The following is a 22,131-nucleotide window of genomic DNA, read 5'->3' as shown; positions in this document are numbered from 1 at the left end:
CAGTTGTTTCACACTTTTTTGCTAAGTATATAATTCCACATGTGTTAATTGATAATTTTCATGCCTTCAGTGTGAATGTACAATTTTCAAAGTCATGAAAAGACAGAAAAATCTTTAAATGATAAGGTGTGTCCAAACTTTTGGTCTGTACTACATATATATATATATATATATATATATATATATATAAAAGAGTATAAAGTCTGTACTGTGAAACATACATGTGCCATCATGTTTGTAGCAAAAGAAAATAGCAGAAAGTAAAACTATGTCACTACTTATAATAGTTTGGTATTTTTAAAGTAATCCTGTAAAGTGTGTGGTCAGTTTTTCAATTTATAGAATAGGTGCCTTGGCTGGAGTAGTGTGTTATCTCTTAGTTACTTATAAAACACCCCTGTATTACGTAGTATAGGTTAACATGTTGATGTTTTCAGAGGAATTAACAATTTTCCAAAGAAATCTGGTCTATAAGGAACCTAGTGGAATCTATACTGTAGAGATCACTTGGTTGATATTGTGAAGCATGTCATTCTAATACATGTAATGTAACATGTTCCAATTGTATTATGCTTCTGCCAGCCTCATTTACTGCTATCTGAATATGTGGACCTCCTGTGAAAACTATCAATTCCACAGTTCAGTAGAGAGAATTGTATTATGGAAATGCTTTCACCAATTCACTTAGTATTCAGTTATGACTGTAAATATAGAATAAGTGTCAGGCAGAACATTGGATCAGATTGTGTTGTGTTTGTGTTGCGTTTGTGTTGCGGCCCTTTATAGCATTATAGAGTGAGAGGTATACGGTTTTATTATTTTTATATTATTTTAACGAGAGAGCTACAGGTTTCTGAATTGGCTTTTGCTTGTGTAAAGATTAATAGGGTAGAATACATTCAGATAAACTGCAGAATGGTGGTCTAATGTGGGAACTCACATTGAGAACAGTTTTCACAACAAATATTGTCTCTATAAGAGCAAAATAGGACACCATCATTGTACACAATGTAGTCACCAATTTCACTCTATACTTATAGTGATAATAATCATCCAGTCACATCTTTATGCAACCAATTGAAAAGATTTGAATTTGTCAGAAATTGGCATTGTGAGATTTTATTAAATAATTAAAATAAAAATATGGTTGTCTTTGATTGGCCTTCAGTGTAATGCAATAGATCAATATTTTTTCATGGATTTGGAAGATTTTATATATATTCATGGTTTTAATAGCTGGTGAAACTTAGACATGAATATAATTCTCGAAAATCAGAATTATCCTTAATGTGTAACACAAATTAAAAACAAATTTCAGCATATCAAGAGAAGATATTTTCTAATATATCTTATTTGAGAAAAATGCCTGTTTTTTCCACTAATCAGTCTCCATTCATTTCACCTATTCTCTGTCTCCTTAATAAATCTGAATTTACTTGTAAGGTGTTTCTCTAGATAGGAGACAGGATTTTAGCTTCACTGAGAGATTAGGTTACAGTTGCCCACAGAAATCTATGGAAAGGGGATGGGGCAGAAATCTAGCTGCCATGGTTTATCCAATGCATTGCACACAGAGGAGAGTCTACTCTTCTATCTCTATTTTACATTGACTCATAATCTGCACCATAATGGAACATTAAACCTCAGTACTGAGCAGTGTAGCTATGAGTCCAGCATTAGAGTGAATTTACAGTTAGCAAATAGTTGAAGAGATGGGGATTGGTAGAAATTAACCTGATCAGTTTTGAAAGTGTCATTTTTCTCGCATAGGATATATTTCTTTTCTTCACTGGTATTAAAAATTTCTGCAAAATTAGCATGCAACAAATATATATTTTACTACTACAGTATACAGAGAGAATGTTCTTCAACTGTACTACAATCATTGTCATAGTTGACTTCTCATTTATTGAAATTTTAAGTAAATAGGTTGCGATTGTGATCCACCTAGGTATATTGTAAGTATTTTTTCATACTCTGCCCAAAAAGATCCTAAAATAAGATAAAGCTGGTTTGTAATGCAATTTATCACTGTACTTCATCAAGTCTTTATGATATTTAATCAACAGTGGTTTATGTCCCATCCTATCGTAAGCTGCCGAAGGGTAATAACAAGCAAATGATTGTGAAACCTGTGTGCATAGTTCTGCAAAATAAATGACTGTAATTAAATGTGTTTGTGACCAAGCATTAGGTTGTAATAAGTAATTGTCATTTCAAACTGCAGTAAAATATCCACATTTTAAAGTGGAGTTAATGTTGAAATTTGCTTGTCCTGCACAATTATGTTTATATATGTTTCGCTTCAGTCCTTTGCCCCCTTCCTACAATTGCAATCTCAAAAATCAGTAAGATTGAAGTATTAAAATGCTTCATGTTCATTAACTTATATGTATTTAATTTTGTATAATGGAAACAATATATTTGTACAATGTAATGGTAATTTATAGATTTAACTAGCTATAGTGATAGCCGTCTTATTGGTAATCTTACTGATCTTACTGATGTGATGTTCCGAATGAGTGTAAATATGAATCGTATAAGGGTCTGATCAGGGTAGTTTTTCTAAACCTGGGAATCCCAGTGTTGTAGCATTTAACACCATCCCCCCACATCATACTTTAGACTGGGAATTACATGTCACTTCGGGAACCATAATATGACAAACACCAACGACATCCCCACAAACCCCATTTCACTATCATAAGGGTTTCCGTTTAGATGTCTGTCATTTTACCAGAGAAAACAGCTGCACTCTGTGCTATTCTGTTTGGCATGTATTGTATGACAGCATCTGCGACAGAGGAACAGATACAAATCAATCCTTAAATATATAGCCTAAGTGTTTGCTTACTGGTTCCTGGCAAGTAGAATGTGCCCACGGCTATGTGCCCACATAGCAGATTTGATGCAGAGCGTTTTTGCCTCTCTCTGGCAGAAAAAAACGCAGATTTACATGCGTTTTTTCTGCCAGAGAGAAGCGTTTTTTCAGCGTTTTTACATGCGTTTTCGCATACGTTTTTTCAAGCACTTTTCGAAGCGATTTTGAGCATCACTTGGAAAAGTGCTTGACAAGTTGATCACACATTATAAATCCATGCAACCGGCATGGATTTATAATGTGTGAACAACTTAGATGCTTTAAATGCAGCATCAATAGTAAAAAAAAAAGAATTAAAACGTTAAAAATAAAAAAAACCTGTATATTCACCACTCCAGCGGCCCCCGGTCTGCTCTCCGGTCTCCTTCGGACTGCTCCGGTCTGCTCCCGGCCTCATCTTCTCTCTTCAGCGTCCCGCAGTGTGCTGTCAGGACCTGCGGTGACGTCATTTAGTCAGCTGATGGTCACGCGACCATCACCTGACCGCCGATGTCAGCGGTCGCGTGACCATCAGCTGACTAAATGACGTGACCGCACGTCCTGACAGTACACTGCAGGACGCTGAAGAGAGAAGACGCGGCCGGGAGCAGACCGGAGGAGACCGGAGAGCAGACCGGGGGCCGCCGGAGAGGTGAGTATACAGGTTTTGTTTATTTTTAACTTTTTTATTTCTTTTTTTCACAGCGTGGTAGCCGGGATGAAGAGGAGTTGTAGTCTCGTCTTCATCCCAGGTACCACACGCACCGCGATTATGCTGCAGCGTAATCGCGGTAGAAATGGTCATGCTGCGTTTTGCAAAGCAATGCGAATTCGGCGCACAAATTAGCGCATCATGTGCACAGCACATTGCTTTGCATGGCAGACTGTTTTACAAGTGTTTTCGCGGCCGTAAAAACACTGCAAAAAGACTACAAAAACGCTATGTGGGCACATGGCCAGACATTGGCCAACCAGATCAAAATGTGACAAGTTTCCATGATTTTCCTACAGACATATGAACAGCCGTATAGGATTTAAGGGGTACATGTTATATTTTATACATCTGAATGAGGCCTTACATAATGTATGTGATGATGTAGACACAAGCTGTATCTTTGATTAGGAGACTGGGATGAACTGTAGTTATATCTGTTTGAAGTGGAAATGTAATCACTGTATATTCATCCTGGATTCAGAGGGGAATATATCAAGATTGATAATTCATATTCCAGTCTTGATGCAAAAGCTCGTTGAAATGAGGTGTCCCAAGGTTATTAAGGAGCCACCTCCTTTTAATAAATATGATTTATCTTTGAGCTCTCTAAACACCAGAAAACACAATGATTGCCAGCCATGAGCTGGTATTGATTTTGGCTACAGTTAACACCAGTTTTCTAAATTTTGTCATGTTGTGGTTGGCTACATCCCCTTTTCCTAATCCCTCCTCCCAGCACAAAAGGACACAAAGGCAATAATTTTTTGCGCTAATAAATTTTGTGGCAAAATTTGGCTTTTTTGGCCAAAATCTTGTCTTTACTGCATGGAAGTTTTAACTGATAGGAAGCTGAGTTCAAAGCAAAGCCATTTTTTTATTCAGTGCCATGTTGTATGACCTGGTGCTTGAGGACACCACTGGATGCTTTTTTTCCCGTGAGACCAATTATATTATTATGTTCCCATTGACAGAACTGTGGAAGGGCTTTTTTTTGTGGGAGGACATGTAGTTCTTATTGTTACTATTTATGTTACATACAACTTTTGAATCACTTTTTATTTCATTTTTTTGTAAAGTGGAATGAACAAAAAACAAAAGGTCCCTGTCTGCAAGAACAACCAATTGGCACCACGCAACAAGTGAGGACAATAGGGTCACAGAGGGTGACCTCTCCCTCTTTCTAACCACGTAGATGCTGTGGTCAGATACCTTCTCAAGTCAGGATCAGAGTTCCTGTGATCCTTGGCTGTTACAATGCGGTGTCAGCTGTATTACAACCCCTGTGCTCAGGCCATCCCCCACTATTATGTGACAGGGTTGGAAAGAGTTAAACTTTACATACTTACTCTGTTCTAATTCAATCTTGAAGGCAGCAAATTATCTTTTTTAAATTAATTCAGATTTTTTTTTTTTGTCTGATAAGCATATCTCATCACTTTTTGTGAGCTACACCTCTTTTATAGATGATTATTTAATTAACGCAATTTATAAGACTGTTCTCCTTTGGTCTAGTGAATGCACCTAAACTGAGCTAACATATCATAAACTGTATTAGTATGCTTTTAAAAAAGATGCAAGGCAAGTGGATATGGATTTTAGGAGTATAATTCCATTTAAATATTTATCTCAGTCCATCAAAGTAATTTTAATTGAGATTGTTACAACCACTTATAACAGCAGTTTGATCATCGTTCTTAGGGCTTCATTCCAGTTAATAAACATAAAATTTTTGACTAATATTCTGAGTCATCCAGTAGTTGACATACATTGTTTAATGAGCCATTCTGCCAAGAATTACTAACTCTTTTTAATTATATTTTCTAAGACTTTTTTTGGTGACTGTAAAGAGCAATTTGCATGCTTTTTACTGTAGTCTCAGAGATGTACACTGGTCTTATATTGCGCAGATGACTGAATTCCGCTGTTTTACATTCTAAACAAACCTTCTTCAGCTTTAAATCATGTATTAGCTTACAACTAATATTCCAACTTTCTTTCAGTGAATGTTTGCAGCATACTTACAGATGCTAGAATAATCTCTAATGTTTTTGCTCAATCTGCTCTGGAGATGGATGAAATAAATAGTTTAAACTAATTAATGTAACACCAGCTGTTACAAGTACTTGGCAGACGTCTGTGAGTTTTGATGGGCAGAGAGCGGCTGTTATACTTGACTTTATTTTAGTACAATGTTGATCACAGCTGAAATGAAATATGTGCCAAAGGAAAATGCCAATGGTACTTTCTCCATTAATCTAAATAATGAAACATATTTATGTTAAAGAAATATGTTTTTGTTGATATCGCATATTTCAGTGTAAATACACAGTTACGATGCAGACTGTGCCTGTAAATAGCGTTCCACTCTATATTCAATTCCCAACATTCCTCCTATTGATATAGTATTTTAAACTGGATTTCTTAAATGCATCCCAAAATCAAAATACATCTCCAGGTTGCAACATTTAACAAAATAACTACATATTGGCACAAATAACAGGAAATGTAAGGCTTGTGTAATGTAATTGTGGACATTGCCATCCCATGACTTTGTGTGATGAGATGCTATGAACTGATGGAAAGAGGCTGCTCTGGAAACCTTTGATGGATAGAATGTGATGTCATCAAAAAGATGACAAGGATCATAATGGATATGACCTCCATGACTGAACGGTAAACTTGTAAGGAATCTAAATGGTTAACCTTGGTGACACAAGCTAAATGGAAAAATGTGCACATTGCATTTCTTTATTGTTCTTTTAGCCCTTGTTTTCCTTACTGTTACACTTCCTTTATAAGGAAGTTCAAGTCATTGTTTGCATTATCTAATAGGCTTGTCTACAATTATGCTGTATTACACAGAGTGAAATTTATATTATAGGCTGGTACGTTACTGAATATCTTACTTTATATATTGTGACAGAAACATTGTAATTCAACAACATAAGTAATAAGCATTATTAATGACTACCCTTTATCAGTGTGCCAATGAATAAACACTAGTGAATGAGGTCATGCCTAGCTCACTGTAGCACCTATAAGAGGTTAGATTCCACTAGTTTAGCTCCCAATACACATTAGATTACTGTCGACTGAATGATGGTTCAATATGAAGAAATCTGAAAATCAGCACTCACCAGATCTTTCTTGGCTTGAAAGTCCTTTATTCCATCATGTGTGGACAATCTAGGAAAACATGCGGCAAGCAGGTAAAAACAGGGAGTGGGTGCTGGGGAGGAATCCATCCACTCCCGATTTTTACCTGCTTGCCGCATGTTTTCCTAGATTGTCCACACATGATGGAATAAAGGACTTTTAAGCCAAGAAAGATCTGGTGAGTGCTGATTTTCAGATTTCTTAATATCGATGTCTGCCTTGAACTATAGCTGATGCACCACTGTAAAAGATCGCAAGTAACTGCTGACATTAAGAATATCATTTAGCTTGTGGTATTGGTGCCAGTATACTTCTAAAATCTCTCATTTGGAATGATGGTTCGGTCAACATCTATTTCGCCTGCTCTCCCATACACAGAAGCACTTATTGTGCAAGAGTACCTGTGTTTTCTGTGAGAGAGTTGTCACCAGACAAGTCTGGTGACGACTTATATCCAGGAGACATTACAATTGGCAATCTCAAATCAGACATACCGGATCAATATTCCCCAGTAATAAATTGTCCGGGGCTACCATACACATTACACTGTTAGCCGATCCTGTTGACAAGTTTGGTGGACATTAGTCTAATTTGTATGGAGGCTTTAATTCTGTTACGTTCCTATTGCGATAAGTAGCCAAAAGTGTCTCAAAGCCAACCTTCCCCTTTTTTTAAGGAGCGGATATTATGGCAATTGCAGCATTACGATGGTTAGTGCTCCAACTTATTGTGTCCATATAGAAATCAAGACTATGTTATTTTTTGCAGTGGTCCCAAGATAACATAATTGTGGCCCAAGCCACGGTAGATGTGGAGATCTTAATGGGCAACAATATGTCTCTCTAAACTGAGCCATAATTAAATATAGTTTTTATGGTCTATAATATAATTTTTAACTTTTGCCCAAAGTCTTTTTCCAATGTCAAAATATAAACATCTTCAAGTATGATTGCATTTTCTCACAACCACAAAGCATGCCGTTAGATCCATTGGTATAATTGTATGTATAATATGGAATGTAAGGATTTTTGGTGACATGGTTGGTTGTCAAAAATCGGTGATAAATCAATCGTTGACTCAATACATCTTGTCACCGTCATATAATCACTTCAAGATCTTTAAGATTCGCCATAATCTGCTTTTTTATCAGTGAATATGAAAGCATGGCAGTATTATTGGAGGAGAAAAAGCTACATTTAAACTGTGAGCTGATTTGTAGGAATAAACAAAATACTTATCTGTCCTTCTCTGTTTCCGTTTGTTTAAGAAAGGAGCATAAATACATAAATATAACAGACACATGAAAAGCTGAACAAGATCAATTGTTTTGATTTAATAGGATGCTTTCATGCAATGACCAGAAAAAAATAAATAATGCGGGAGTATTTTGAAATGGAAAGAGACTAATCAGTCATTTACAAGAGACATTTTTATATTGCATTAAACATCTGTTGTATAATTGTAACCTGCAGATCTATGTTCACCTTAGATGTACTGATCTGCAATACTGATTCATGCATCTTGTTTAATATGCTCGGAAGTTTTAAGAAGATATTTAATATTTTAATATGTAAAGAAAAGTGTGCTACAAGTTATGTGCTGTGTTCTCATGATAGAAATTGGATTTAAAGGAACCTGTCATGTAAAATAAAGCTATTAATTTGCAGTTATGGGGTTAATCTGAAGGTTAATAGTGTTCTGATACTGTGAGGTGCCCGCACTGAGAGCCCCACTGCCAGGAGGAAATTAACTTTACTCCCCTGGCAGCATTTGACTTCCAGTCATAGGGATGGCGCCGGCGCGGATCATTTGCCACTCTGTGTAAAGAGAACTGCACCCCCGGCACTCATTGACAGCTGGCTCTAATGCTGATCCTGCTGATCAGCATTAGAGCCAGCTGTCAGTCAGTGCCGGGGGCGCAGTTAAAGTCATCACTCTCTATACACAGGGTAGTGACTGAAACCAATCCAGCGCCGCCCCTGTGATTGAAAGAGCGAGACTGCCAGGGGGAATAAAGTTCATTTCCTCACTTCAGAGGGGCTCTCAGTGCCGGTGCGGCTATTAACTTGCAGATTAACCTAATATCTGCAGATGAATAGCGCAATTGCACATGGCAGTTTTCCTTTAAATGGCTTAATTTTTCCCAAGACAACTCATCTTTACAGACATCTAAACCTGTCCTGTGGTCTATGTTATGTATATTCAGCTCACCAGATCTGTACTCCATCATTTGTGATAATGACATATATGATTGTCAGCTTGGTGGTCATCTGAAAAGTTTCCACTTTGGTTAGACCAAAATAGGTGTACCAGTTCTGTTTTATGAAGCTCTACTTTAAATGTTAGGGTTCTTGACAGAAATATAGATAAATTGTAAGAAATGAGGTTATAACCCTACAGCCCAATTAGATATAACAGAATTAAAAAGTATGCAAAATGATTTTATCACCTAGCTGGAGTAAGCGTAAAAACATGGAGTTATGCACAGCTACATAAACCAATTGAATATATAATACAATCTTGTTTGGTATGATTGTATGGTACTATTTTGTACCACATTACACTTTTCTAAAAGCAATGCTTGTTGGGAAAAATACCAAAAAGCATGCATTGCAGCATACCAAAAAAATTTTTCTTCTTCACATGCAGTGTAAAATTGGAGGCTCACAAAGGTTCAGCATGGACCCATTGTAAAATTTAGATATTGTATTCCAGTTTTCTGCAGCATGCAATCATTCATCCATCCCTAATACGCTACTGTGCCACGGGGCTGCTCATAGACATATTGTAGTGCATGACACTTGTAGTCCATTGGAATACTTTGGATTGCACATGCCTGCAATTTTCCTATCACTTGATAAACTTATCAGTAAGATATATATGGGCTGAGAGTTGCTATTCAATCTGTAACATGTAACTTGCAGAACAGCTGAATTTAGAGCTGTCACATCACAGAAAGCACATACGTGGCCCCAGGATTGGTGATGTTCTAGATGCATTGGTCAGTCAAGGATTAGGCTATTATTATATATATGAAGATATCTGGATTTTTGTGTAGCTCATATAGTGCACAAACATCTTAAATCTTCAAGATTAGTTCACATCGAGTTGTAGGTTCTGTTTAGAGCATCAATCGAAGATTCTGTCATATTAGATTAGTATTTTTTCATTAACATGAGATCTAGAATAGACACTATTAAAATTCTGTGGGTTCCCCAGAGCCATTGGTGCCTGAGAGATGAACGTTTTGGAACGTCTATGACAGAGCAGAAAGCTGAATTTTGAAACGTTGTGTACATGTGCCCTCGGCATAACTTTATTTGTTAGAAAAGGGAAAAAAAATACAGTGATAGGAAAATATTTTGTACTGCCATTTATCCATCCTCAGTTACTTATAGGTAAGATAAGCAGTAATTTTTTCACTATAACAGCTAATTCATATGTAAATAATCTGCAGAACACATGCCAGTCTAAGGCATGGCAATGAAGGAAAGTCTGAATGATAACTTAAACTGCACAGTAGAAATTTTCCCCTTGAGCAATGTATTTTATTTTACTAAGCACTTCACTCTCATTGCACGGATACTTTTATATTGCATTTTATCAGCCCCAATGGCACATTTGTCGAGGTTTACCACCCATTTTCCAGCTTTACAGAACCGGACACAAGTTTTATTAAGCTTAACAATTCAGTATATTATTTTACTTTGCTGGTGGATTTGATAGAATCTGATTTGTTGTTGCTGTGAGATTTCATTATACATATTACTACGGATAGATTTATTTTCCAAAATATTTATATTCAATGGATTTGTAGATTTGTATCCTTTGGACAAATAGAATCACAGCAGCGATCTTTGTGTTTAACTGTATAGTTTGTTGCAGATGTTAATAAAAATGTAAGCATAAGTTCTGTACTGTGCAAAAGGTTAGGCAGGTATGGAAAATAATAAGCGAAGAATGTTTCTATAGCAGGAGAGTTAACGCTTTATTTTTTATCAATTAACAAAGTTCAAAGTGAATAAACAAAGGAGAAATATTAATTAGTAATTTTTGTGAGAATTTTTTTTTCAGAACAGCTTGAAAGCATCAATTATTCTAGGTACACTTGCTCACATTTTTAGAAGGAATTGGGCAAGGAGGTTGTTCCAAACATCTTGGAAAAGTAGCCACAGATCTTTTGTGGATGTAGACTTGCACAAATTCAGTTTCTTCATGTAGTACTAGACAGACTCAATAAGGTTGAGGTCAGGGCTCTGTGGGGCCATATCATCACTTATAGAACTGCTTGTTTTTCTTTATAGTAAAGATAGCTCTTAACCGCTTCCAGACCACCCACTGTACATAAACGTCGGCGCTGCCTGGGCTCTGTGCAGCGCCGACGTTCATAGTCGGTGGTCCCGCAGCCCTCAGGACCCCCAGGGTCCTGCAAGTGCTGCGGGTGCGGTGCAGAGCAACAGCTCTGACAGGGGACATCATCGGGACATGATTGGATCAGGTCCCAATGATGTTAACCCCTTTGCTATCTTCTATATGCCGCGATATATAGTGATCGCGGCATTTAGAAGATAGTGAGAGAAGAGGGGGTCGTCCACTTACCTCTCCGACGGCCCCCTGATATCTTACAGGACCTGCCGTTGTCATGGCAGCCGGAGGTCACATGACCGCCTCCGGATCTGCCATATATGGTGTCCTGCTAGACTCAGCCTGCAGCTGAAATCTAGCAGGAGACAGACAGTGTGAAACTGTCAGCAAAGCTCTCATGCAATGCAATACATGTTTATTGCATTGCATGAGAACAGTGATTAGAAAAATAAAATTTAATATCCCATACAAGACTAAGTAAAGATGTAAAAAAATGTCTAAAAAATGTTTTCAAACTGTTAAAAAAAATCACAAACTAAATAAAAATAAATAAATAAAATATTAAACCAATAAATCCGTATATTTATGCAAAAACAAAAATAGTACACATATTTGGTATCGCCGCATCCGAAACAACCCGATCTATAAAACTGTCACACTAATTAACTCCTTCTGTGCACACCGTAATAAAAATAAATAAAAAACGGAGCAAAAAACTATGCTTTTTCATCATATCGCCAAACAAAAAGTGGAAATAAATGTGATCAAAAAGTAAAATGGAAATAAAAATGGTACCGCTGAAAACGTCATCTTGTTCCGCAAAAAAACAGCCGCCATACAGCTCCATCAGCCAAAAAATAAAAAAGTTATAGCTCTCAGAATAAAGCGATGCAAAAAAAATATTTTTTCTATAAAATTGTTTTATTGTGTAAAAGCGCCAAAACATAAAAAAATATACAGTAAGTGTAGTATCGCTGTAAACGTACTGACCCGAAGAATAATGCTGCCTTATCACTTTTACCACACGCAGAACGGCATAAAAAAAAACCTCAAAAACAATTCCTGAATTGTTGGTTTTTGTTAATTTTACCTCCCAAAAAACGGAATAGAAGGCGATCAAAAAATGTCACGTACCCAAAAATGGTACCAATAAAAATGTCAACTCATCCCGCAAAAAACAAGCCATCAAATGACTCTGTCGGCCGAAATATGGAAAAATTATAGCTCTCAAAATATGGCAATGCACAAACTAGATTTTGCAAAAAAAGCGTCTTTTAGTGTGTGACAGCTGTCAGTCATAAAAACCCGATATAAATCTGGTATCTCTGTAATCACACCTACACGAAGAATAAAGTAATCTCATCACTTATACCGCACGAGAAACGGTGTAAAAAATAAATAAAACCAATTCTTCACCTGCTACTGGTTTGTTTATTATGTCTCCCAAGGATCGCAGTAAGTCTCTGCTCACATTTATCCTGCGCTCTGCGCTGAGCACTTGCACCAGAGTTTCCATGTAAATCTCTGAAATACGTGATTCAGACATAACCCACGGCAGAAGATTCCCTGTAATGAGGCAGATATAGGCCACTGTGGATTTGGTCTGGCCTGTCATTCCACGGTGTCAGTTTTTTTAGGTGTGCATAAAAGTGCGGTTGACCACAGTTTTGTGCACTTCTGAAAAAAAGGACACCACTAAACAGAGGCCAGACGGAGTCCAGAGTAACTCTGCTGCCTCATTACAGTGAATGGATCCCGCATGGGTTTCATCTGAATTACATCACTTGGAAACCCCGATGTAAGTGCTGAGCCTAGAGCACCGGATAAATGTTACGTAAAATGTTCCCAATAAAAGCTTCAACTCAGACCTCAAAAAAAGATAGTCCCCACTCAGGTCCGTCATCTGTTAAAAATATAAGTGACTTCCAAGTTACTGGTAGCAAAAAGGCTCTGGAAAAGCGAAATGGCCCTTACCCCCCAAAAGAAATTCAGAAAATGTTGTGCTCCCAAATCCAAATGCCTATTCTACAATAATTTGTTCTCCAATTGTCAAATAGCGCTCCGTCCCTCCCAGATCTCTCTGTATGGCTAAATGGTACGATACAGCCACATATGGGGTATTGCCACTTTTAGAAGAAATTGTGTGACACATTTCGGCTCCATTTTTACCCATTGCCCTGTGTGAAATTGTAAAATCTGGGTGTAAAACATTTTTTTGTGGTAAAAATATAATTATGTTTTCTTCACTGCCCAATGGTATACATTTAAAAATTAAAAAATACTCACTACTTCCCTAGATGAATTCCTTGAGAGGTGTAGTTTACAAAATGGGGTCAGTTGTGAGGGTTTCTGCTGTTTCGGCATGTCCGCGACTCTTCAAATGTGACATGGTGTCTGCAACCTATCCCAGCCAACATAGCACTCCTTTCTCTTCCGAACCCTGCCGTACACCAAAGCAGTGGTTTTCCCCCACATATGGGGTATTGGCGTACTCAGGAGAAATTGCACAGCAAATTTCATGGTTCAATTTCTCATTTTATCCTTATGATAATGCAAAATTAGGGGATGAAAAACATTTTTTGTGGGAAAAATGTGAAAATTTTATTTTTACGGCTCAATATTATAAACTTCTGTGAAGCACCTGGGGGTGCAAGGTGCTCACCACACATCTAGATAAGTTCCCTAAGGGGTCTAGTTTCCAAAATGGTGTCACTTGTGGGGGGTTTCCACTGTTTAGGCACATTAGGGGCTCGCCAAATGCGACATGGTGTCCGCTAATTATTCAAACAAATTTTACATTCAAAAAGTCAAATGGCGCTCCTTCCCTTCCGAACCCTGCAGTGTACCCAAATAGTGGTTTTCCCTCACATATGGGTTATCTGCATACTCAGGAGAAATTGCACAGCAAATTTTATGGTGCAATTTCTCCTGTTACCCTTATGATAATGCAAAATTAGAGGATGAAAAACATTTTTTTGTGGGAAAAATGTGAACATTTTATTTTTACGACTCAATATTATAAACTTCTGTGAAGCACCTGGGGGTGCAAGGTGCTCACCACACATCTAGATAAGTTCCCTAAGGGGTCTAGTTTCCAAAATGGTGTCACTTGTGGGGGGTTTCCACTGTTTAGGCACATCAGGGGCTCTCCAAACGCAACATGGAGTCCGCTAATTATTCAAACAAATTTTACATTCAAAAAGTTTAATGGCGCTCCTTCCCTTCCGAACCCTGCAGTGCGCCCAAACAGTGGTTTTCCCTCACATATGGGGTATCAGCGCGCTCATGAGAAATTGCACTACAAATTGTGTAGCCCATTTTTTCCTGTTACCCTTGTGAAAATAAAAAAATTGGGTCTAAATAACATTTTTGTGAAAAAAGTTAACTGTTCATTGTTTTCTTCCACATTCCAAAAATTCCCATGAAACACCTGAAGGGTTAATAAACTTCTTGAATGTGGTTTTGAGCACCTTAAGGGGTGCAGTTTTTAGAATGGTGTCACTTTTGGGTATTTTCTGTCATAAAGGCCCCTCAAAGTCACTTCAAATAAGATGTGGTCCCTAAAAAAATGTTTTTGTAAATTTTGTTGGAAAAATGAGAAATCGCTAGTCAACTTTTAACCCTTATAGCTTCCTACCAAAAAAAAATTTTGGTTCCAAAATTGTGCTGATGTAAAGTAGACATGTGGGAAATGTTATTTATTAACTATTTTATGTGACATAGCTCTCTGATTTAAGGGCATGAAAATTCAAAGTTTGAAAATTGCAAAATTGTCAAAATTTTCTCCAAATATCTGAGTTTTTCACTAATAAACGCAAGTGATATCGAAGAAATTTTACCACTATCATGAAGTACAATATGTCACGAAAAAACAGTCTCAGAATCAGGGGAATCCGTTGAAGCGTTCCAGAGTAATTATTTCATAAAGTGACAGTGGTCAGAATTGAAAAAATTTGCCTGGTCACGAAGGAAAAACCGGCCTCTGGCGCGAAGTGGTTAATGATATTGGCTGTATGTTTGGGGTCATTTTCTTGCTACAGAGTACATTTTCAGCTAATCAGATGCCTCCCTGAATGATATTACATGATGAATAAGTATCTACCTGTATTTTTCAGCATTGAGGACACCATTAATCCTGATCAAATCCTTAAATCCATTTACTAAAATGCTGCTGCAAACTTACAAGGACCCTCCCCCATGTTTCTCTGTTGCCTGCAGACACTGATTTTTGTACTGCTCTCCAGTCCTTCATTGAACAAACTACATTTCTATGTTTTAATGCATAGTAAAGTCACTTGGCCCTGTTTCTATGTCAAAGGTATGGTTTTCTTCCACGAAGACCACTTCTGGCTAGACTTCTCCAAACAGTAGATGGGTGTACTTGGGTCGCATTTGTTACAGCCATTTCTGAGCTGATGGCACTGCTGGATATCTTCTGATTTTGAAAGGAAGTAAGCAGGAATTCTCGATTCATCAAGAACATTTTTTCTTTCTGGTTTTGATGAGTGGGCATGTTTGAAACAGATGTTACAGAGGAATTAAGAGTCACTTGCCTCATAATGAATCTGGAGCGTCTGACGAGTGGCGTGCACCTCCGTGCACCACCCACAAATGTTTCTTCAGTCCTTGACTGGAGTAAGATTTCTGACATAGGTAACACCAAAGCTCTTCATGAATTTGATGAGCTGTGGCATCATGCCTCCATCGCATCAAACTATTTTCAAGAATGATGGTTTTCATTTATGGCTGAAACTGTAGTAGCACCTACTTAATTATTGATATTATATGTAATATCGCTATAATGATAAATTAACGAGCATAAATAGATGTATCATGATATTTAGGTACAGTTTCTGTGAGCACCCTTTACACTTTCAGCGAACATGACACATCTCATACCAAACTACATCTTTTATTTGCTTATTTTTTCAAGTAGATGTTTAAAAGCCTAAATGTTAACAGACAACAGTGTTTTTTCCGTCCATTAAATATCCTCCATTATTTGTCAAGCTCTGCACAGTACAACACAAACTAAAATTAGATAATTGGGAGGTAGTCATAAAGTCAGTTTGAATATATTATCACAAATATATGTGAGATAATATTTGTTTTAGAAAGATTCTCTTGCATTGTAAACTCAGTCTCATTAGAGACCGCATTTAAAAGGCTTATAAAGTTACTCATTAATGTTATCTTGTTGTATCTCCACAGCTTTTTCATTAAAGAAAATTCAGCAGAAAGCATTTTCTCTTGATAGCAAGAACCAATTTGCAATAAATGTTCTGGAAACCACTAGGGAAACCATTACTGAGGTCTAATAAAAACAGACAAGCGTAACTTGTTCTATATTTTTGTTTCAATCACATACAGATGAGACCCCGCTCTCAACACCAACTGCGAGAGACAGCTTTGACAAACTCTCTCTGTCTGGACATGGGCAACCGCTACCTCCTGGTTTTCCTTCTCCCTTCCTTTTTCCTGACGGGCTGTCTTCAATAGAGACACTTCTGACTAATATCCAGGTAGGCCTATCATCTGGTGAACATAAATAATATTGTAAAAAAAAAATATCAACATACTGGTGAGTATTCATGCAATACCCCTCTCAAACATGTACTTTTATAGATATATATGGACATATACAGTACAGACCAAAAGTTTGGACACACCTTCTCATTTAAAGATTTTTCCGTATTTTCATGACTATTAAAATTGTACAATCACACTGAAGGCATCAAAACTATGAATTAACACATGTGGAATTATATACTTAACAAAAAAGTGTGAAACAACTGAAAATATGTCTTATATTCTAGGTTCTTCAAAGTAGCCACCTTTTGCTTTGATGACTGCTTTGCACACTCTTGGCATTCTCTTGATGAGCTTCAAGAGGTAGTCACTGGAAATGGTTTTCACTTCACAGGTGTGCCCTGTCAGGTTTAATAAGTGGGATTTCTTGCCTTATAAATGGGGTTGGGACCATCACTTGTGTTGTGCAGAAGTCTGGTGGATACACAGCTGATAGTCATACTGAATAGACTGTTAGAATTTGTATTATGGCAAGAAAAAAGCAGCTAAGTAAAGAAAAATGGGTGGCCATCATTACTTTAAGAAATGATGGTCGATCAGTCCGAAAAATTGTGAAAACTTTGAAAGTGTTCCCAATTGCAGTTGCAAAAACCATCAAGCGCTACAAAGAAACTGGGTCACTTGAGCACCGCCCCAGGAAAGGAAGACCAAGAGTCACCTCTGCTTCTGAGGATAAGTTTATCCGAGTCACCAGCCTCAGAAATCGCAGGTTAACAGCAGCTCAGATTAGAGACCAGGTCAATGCCACACAGAGTTCTAGCAGCAGACACATCTCTTCAACAACTGTTAAGAGGAGACTATGTGAAGCAGGCCTTAATGGTAAAATAGCTGCTAGGAAACCACTGCTAAGGACAGGCAACAAGCAGAAGAGACAAGTTTGGGCTAAAGAACACAAGGAATGGACATTAGACCAGTGGAAATCTGTGCTTTGGTCTGAGGAGTCCAAATGTGAGATCTTTGGTTCCAACCACCGTGTCTTTGTGCAACGCAGAAAAGGTGAACAGATGGACTCTACATGCCTGGTTCCCACCGTGAAGCATGGAGGAGGAGGTGTGATGGTGTGAGGGTGCTTTGCTGGTGACACTGTTGGGGATTTTTTCAAAATTGAAGGCATACTGAACCAGCATGGCTACCCCAGCATCTTGCAGCGGCATGCTATTCCATCCGATTTGCGTTTAGTTGGACCATCATTTATTTTTCAACAGGACAATGACCCCAAACACACCTCCAGGCTGTGTAAGGGCTATTTGACCAAGAAGGAGAGTGATGGGGTGCTACGCTTGATGACCTGGCCTCCACAGTCACCAGACCTGAACCCAATCGAGATGGTTTGGGGTGAGCTGGACCGCAGAGTGAAGGCAAAAGGGCCAACAAGTGCTAAGCATCTCTGGGAACTCCTTCAAGATTGTTGGAAGACCATTTCCGGTGACTACCTCTTGAAGCTCATCAAGAGAATGCCAAAAGTGTGCAAAGCAGTCATCAAAGCAAAAGGTGGCTACTTTGAAGAACCTAAAATATAAGACATATTTTCAGTTGTTTCACACTTTTTTGTTAAGTATATAATTCAACATGTGTTAATTCATAGTTTTGATGCCTTCAGTGTGAATGTACAATTTTCATAGTCATGAAAATACAGAAAAATCTTTAAATGAGAAGGTGTGTCCAAACTTTTGGTCTGTACTGTATGTATACATATATATATATTTATATATATATATATATATATATGTCCATTGTATAAGCTAAAAAATTCATGAGCCTTTTTATATCTTTCCTCAATATAGACCAAGTGAAGTATAAATTCCTTATGAATATAAAAACATAAGTAAACTAAGTAGCTTCACCATATTTTAAAGGTCTTCCAAGGTCTCTGCACATATGCCTCAACTTTACTTCAAAAATTGTAATAAAGGTCACGCAAGCAGTTGCCATTTGGTGTGTTTTTAATCTGTGGACGCCCAATACACATCATGTCGTTGCCTAAAGCTTGACTTCACATACAACACATTATCTGAGATGCCCTTGTTCAAAGAAACAATTGAGATGCTGATTCTCTGTACTGCACCACAAAGTATATCAGTAAAAAATATATATATTCTGTATATATACATTTAAAGCAGTCAATGACTTTTTTAGTGAGGTGTGTGGATTTGTGTACGTTAAATTGCATCAAAATTGGTTCAACTTTACATAAGTAAAACTCAATAAAAATGTAATTCTTTCAGAAGTCCCTTTAGTTGAAATGCCAGAAAAAAATCACTTTAAACACAAAGATATATTTTGTTCATTCCACATGTATTGTGTGTCTTTCATTTACGTAGTTTATTCAGCTTCTGATAATACAACCAATCAACACATTAAGTGGTGCCAACATTGGCATCTTGCTAAATAATCTCTAGACATTGCGTAGAGAGTACATCTTTCAAAGATAAGTCAACAAGATCAATCAGAGCAGAAAATTAGAATTTAGTATCTCTGAATTAAAATAAAGCTAAACTAAATTTTTAATTGGGGTGATCTAAAGGGGCACTTCATGTAATGATCTCTTTCATTTGTTGCTAATTGTTTGTTGCTGATGAAGTACAGTAAAACAAAGAGCATTGCTGAATAATGCAAGTAGTTTCAAATTAAAGATTTGCTGTCCTGTTACAACAAAAAGGCAGCATCTGAACACAGTTTTATTGTACATTTTTCCAAGTTTTCTCTGTGTTCTCATGACAGTGAGCAATGTAACAGCCGACAATGTGACCTAGATTCCAGGCAAGTAATGTAACAGGGGTTTTTTTTAGTTTTATTATGTAGTCAATAAACCTAAAGGATGTTCTGTATTCAATATGAATGTAGCTATTATTTATACTATACATGTTTCTGGAGGTTATTAGAACTGAACATACTACAGTATATCAAGCATTGGTCATGGAGCAGACATTTTTTGGACTTCCCATCATTCTTTCCACTGACCACTAGATTCCATTCTTATATGATAGAAAATATCTCACACAAATATCTGAAAAATGAGGATCCCAACTATAAGATACCCAAACATGGTGAGAATGGGCCTCTGTGGGCTCTTTTTTCACCAGGTTTACTGTGTTATTAATGGATTTGTGAAGGACTGCAATACCTATATTTAAGAAACATCATCAATATCAACTTGATAGATATCTGATTTTGAACACTCCACCAATCAGCTTTATGAGCTCTGGTGCCAGAAGTACACAGTGTATGGAACTAGAATCTCATAAGCTTTGGAGTTCTGAGCTCACATCTCCTTTACTTCAGTGCCAGTTGAGTATTGCAGTAGTCAAGAACAGTCACTATACAATGTTTTCCATATTAGCGGGTGTTTTAGTGGCAGCAAAATTTGCTACCATCTGATTGGTGGGGTGGTGCCAAGTGTCGCGCCCCACTGATCTGATATTGATGACCTATATTTTGGATTGGTTATCAATATCACACTCCTGGACAACCCCTGTAACTCCAATATACTTTTATGTAAAGATGCACAAACTAGGGCCACCTCTCTAATAAAACTCCTAAAGGTTTCAGCCTACAGTTGCCTCACCTGGCCGAATGCAGTGTAGAAAATCTCTTTTTATACTAAATAATCTCACTGGGATTAACGAGTGGCCTGCTTGAAGCTTAGGTTCACCTGACCTTTGACATTGCTTAGTAAATACAAAATAAGTAACTAGCTAACTTTTAATATTCTTTATTATCTAATCCTTTACCAGTCATAATGTCTGTAGATCGAGTATGCAGTAATGTACAGCTGTACTGTACATATGAGGAAGAGAACTATTACTTTTAATGACTAAGCTCATAATTAAAACATATGAAGCAAAAAACATTATTTAAAAAAAGAAAAGAAATGGCTATTGTCCAAATGACAGGGCGGTGTTGTGCTCAGCGTGTACCTGCTTTGTAATTCAGTTCCATAATTACTGTACAGCATTAGGTGACCATGCAAGGTGATGGTGAAGGTAACCTTGCCTGGTCAACCTACACTATAATTGATCAAATTAATCCTGAAAAAAGTTCATGCTGTGCGTAAAAGATGTTTATTTGACCCTTTTCCTACATTGGATCATGTGTATCATCCGAGAATAGCTAAATAGCAAAATAATTGCCTTTTTAGTCCTTTTTATGTTCATTTTAGCATTTATATGTATTTTTCTTCTATTTTTTTTGCATGGATATTATGACCTCATGCGTCAGTAGTGGTCCTGCTGCACATAGCAACCAATCAGTGCGCATTTTCCTTGTTCATAGGCCTTTAGTAAACAACGGTTGCTATGGATAATAAATACCATTTTATGAGAAAGATTAGATATATGATTACATGTGTCAATTTGTCCTCTAAATTGAGTACAATTAGTCCATGTTGATAAGAGGCTTGTGGCTAATGACTTGGTGGATTATTTGTTTTTGCCGATATTATTCATTTTCAAAAGACATTTTTAACTGATTAGTGGATTGCAATAATTATCATTATTCATTGATGGCGACCTTTGAAGCTCACATACATTTATAAATTATTTCTTTTAACTATTGTTAAATAGTTTTTCAATTATATTTGTCAAAAGTAGAAATGAAAACATTTAATTAAGTGGAACTGAATACTCCTTTAATCTCTCAAAAGTTCATACTCTCCAAAAGATTTTTTGAAATTCGCTACTTGCGAAATCAGCAACAACCAGCTGCGGCCACCATTTTGCTAAACCATAGATAGTTGGCAAACAGTTTAAAAAAAAATAATAGCACAATGCTCACCTGTGCCACCACCCCCACAGCCTGCAATCTGGTCCTCCGTACCTCCTCTTTTCATCTTCCCCCATGGCTTCTGGCTCCACAAGGCCTCTGATGACACTTGAGTGATGGCATGGCACGTAAAAATGAGTATTATTTTTTTTTATTTTTACATCCTATGTTTATTATGCTCTTGGTTCTGGAGAGACCATAGAGAATAATAAGGAACATGCATTGCATCAAATAACTTCACTGTAGATCAAATTTCCCTGTAAAATCAGTGTGATTCGAATCTTGAAAGATTTGATTACCTCTAGTTAAAATCCAAAAACCTGTTGATAATAAACCATTGTTTCCTTTAATTTGCTATATAAATTTTACATTGTGTTAGATGCTTTACCCAGCATTATTAAGCCGCTTAAAAGCTCATTCAGACCTCAGTTTTTAACATGTACAAGAAAAATGGATTTTCAGCAAACTTTTGTCAGAGTTTCATCAGTTTTTTCACTGATGAGAATAAATAAGTTTTTCCACGTTCTCCTCTCTGTCAGTGAAAAATGGACAGCATGCAGATGGTACCCAAAATGCTGTCCAATTTTTTTCACAGACCCATATTCTTTCATTGCTTAGTTTAATCTGACACTCGAATCAATATCGGACATGTCTCAGTAATTTTGCACAAACCACTTGGTTCACA

At 37.1% G+C, this 22,131-nt stretch overlaps 1 protein-coding gene across 8 annotated transcripts in view; it reads left to right on the top strand.

Moving 5' to 3' along the window:
• The window catches only part of DACH1 (dachshund family transcription factor 1), a 510,801-nt gene that overhangs the window by 451,622 nt on the left and 37,048 nt on the right, over nucleotides 1-22,131 (top strand). For all 8 annotated transcript variants that reach the window (XM_073663956.1, XM_073663952.1, XM_073663951.1 and 5 more), the window contains one exon: nucleotides 16,467-16,618. In XM_073663956.1, coding sequence (XP_073520057.1) covers nucleotides 16,467-16,618 — 152 coding nt within the window. The remainder of the gene's footprint in view (nucleotides 1-16,466; nucleotides 16,619-22,131) is intronic.

Source organism: Phyllobates terribilis, unplaced genomic scaffold, assembly GCF_046119375.1.
Source record: "Phyllobates terribilis strain yellow unplaced genomic scaffold, ASM4611937v1 Scaffold_2__4_contigs__length_985480577, whole genome shotgun sequence".
NCBI lineage: Eukaryota > Metazoa > Chordata > Amphibia > Anura > Dendrobatidae > Phyllobates > Phyllobates terribilis.
This window is presented reverse-complemented; position numbering and strand designations above follow the sequence as displayed.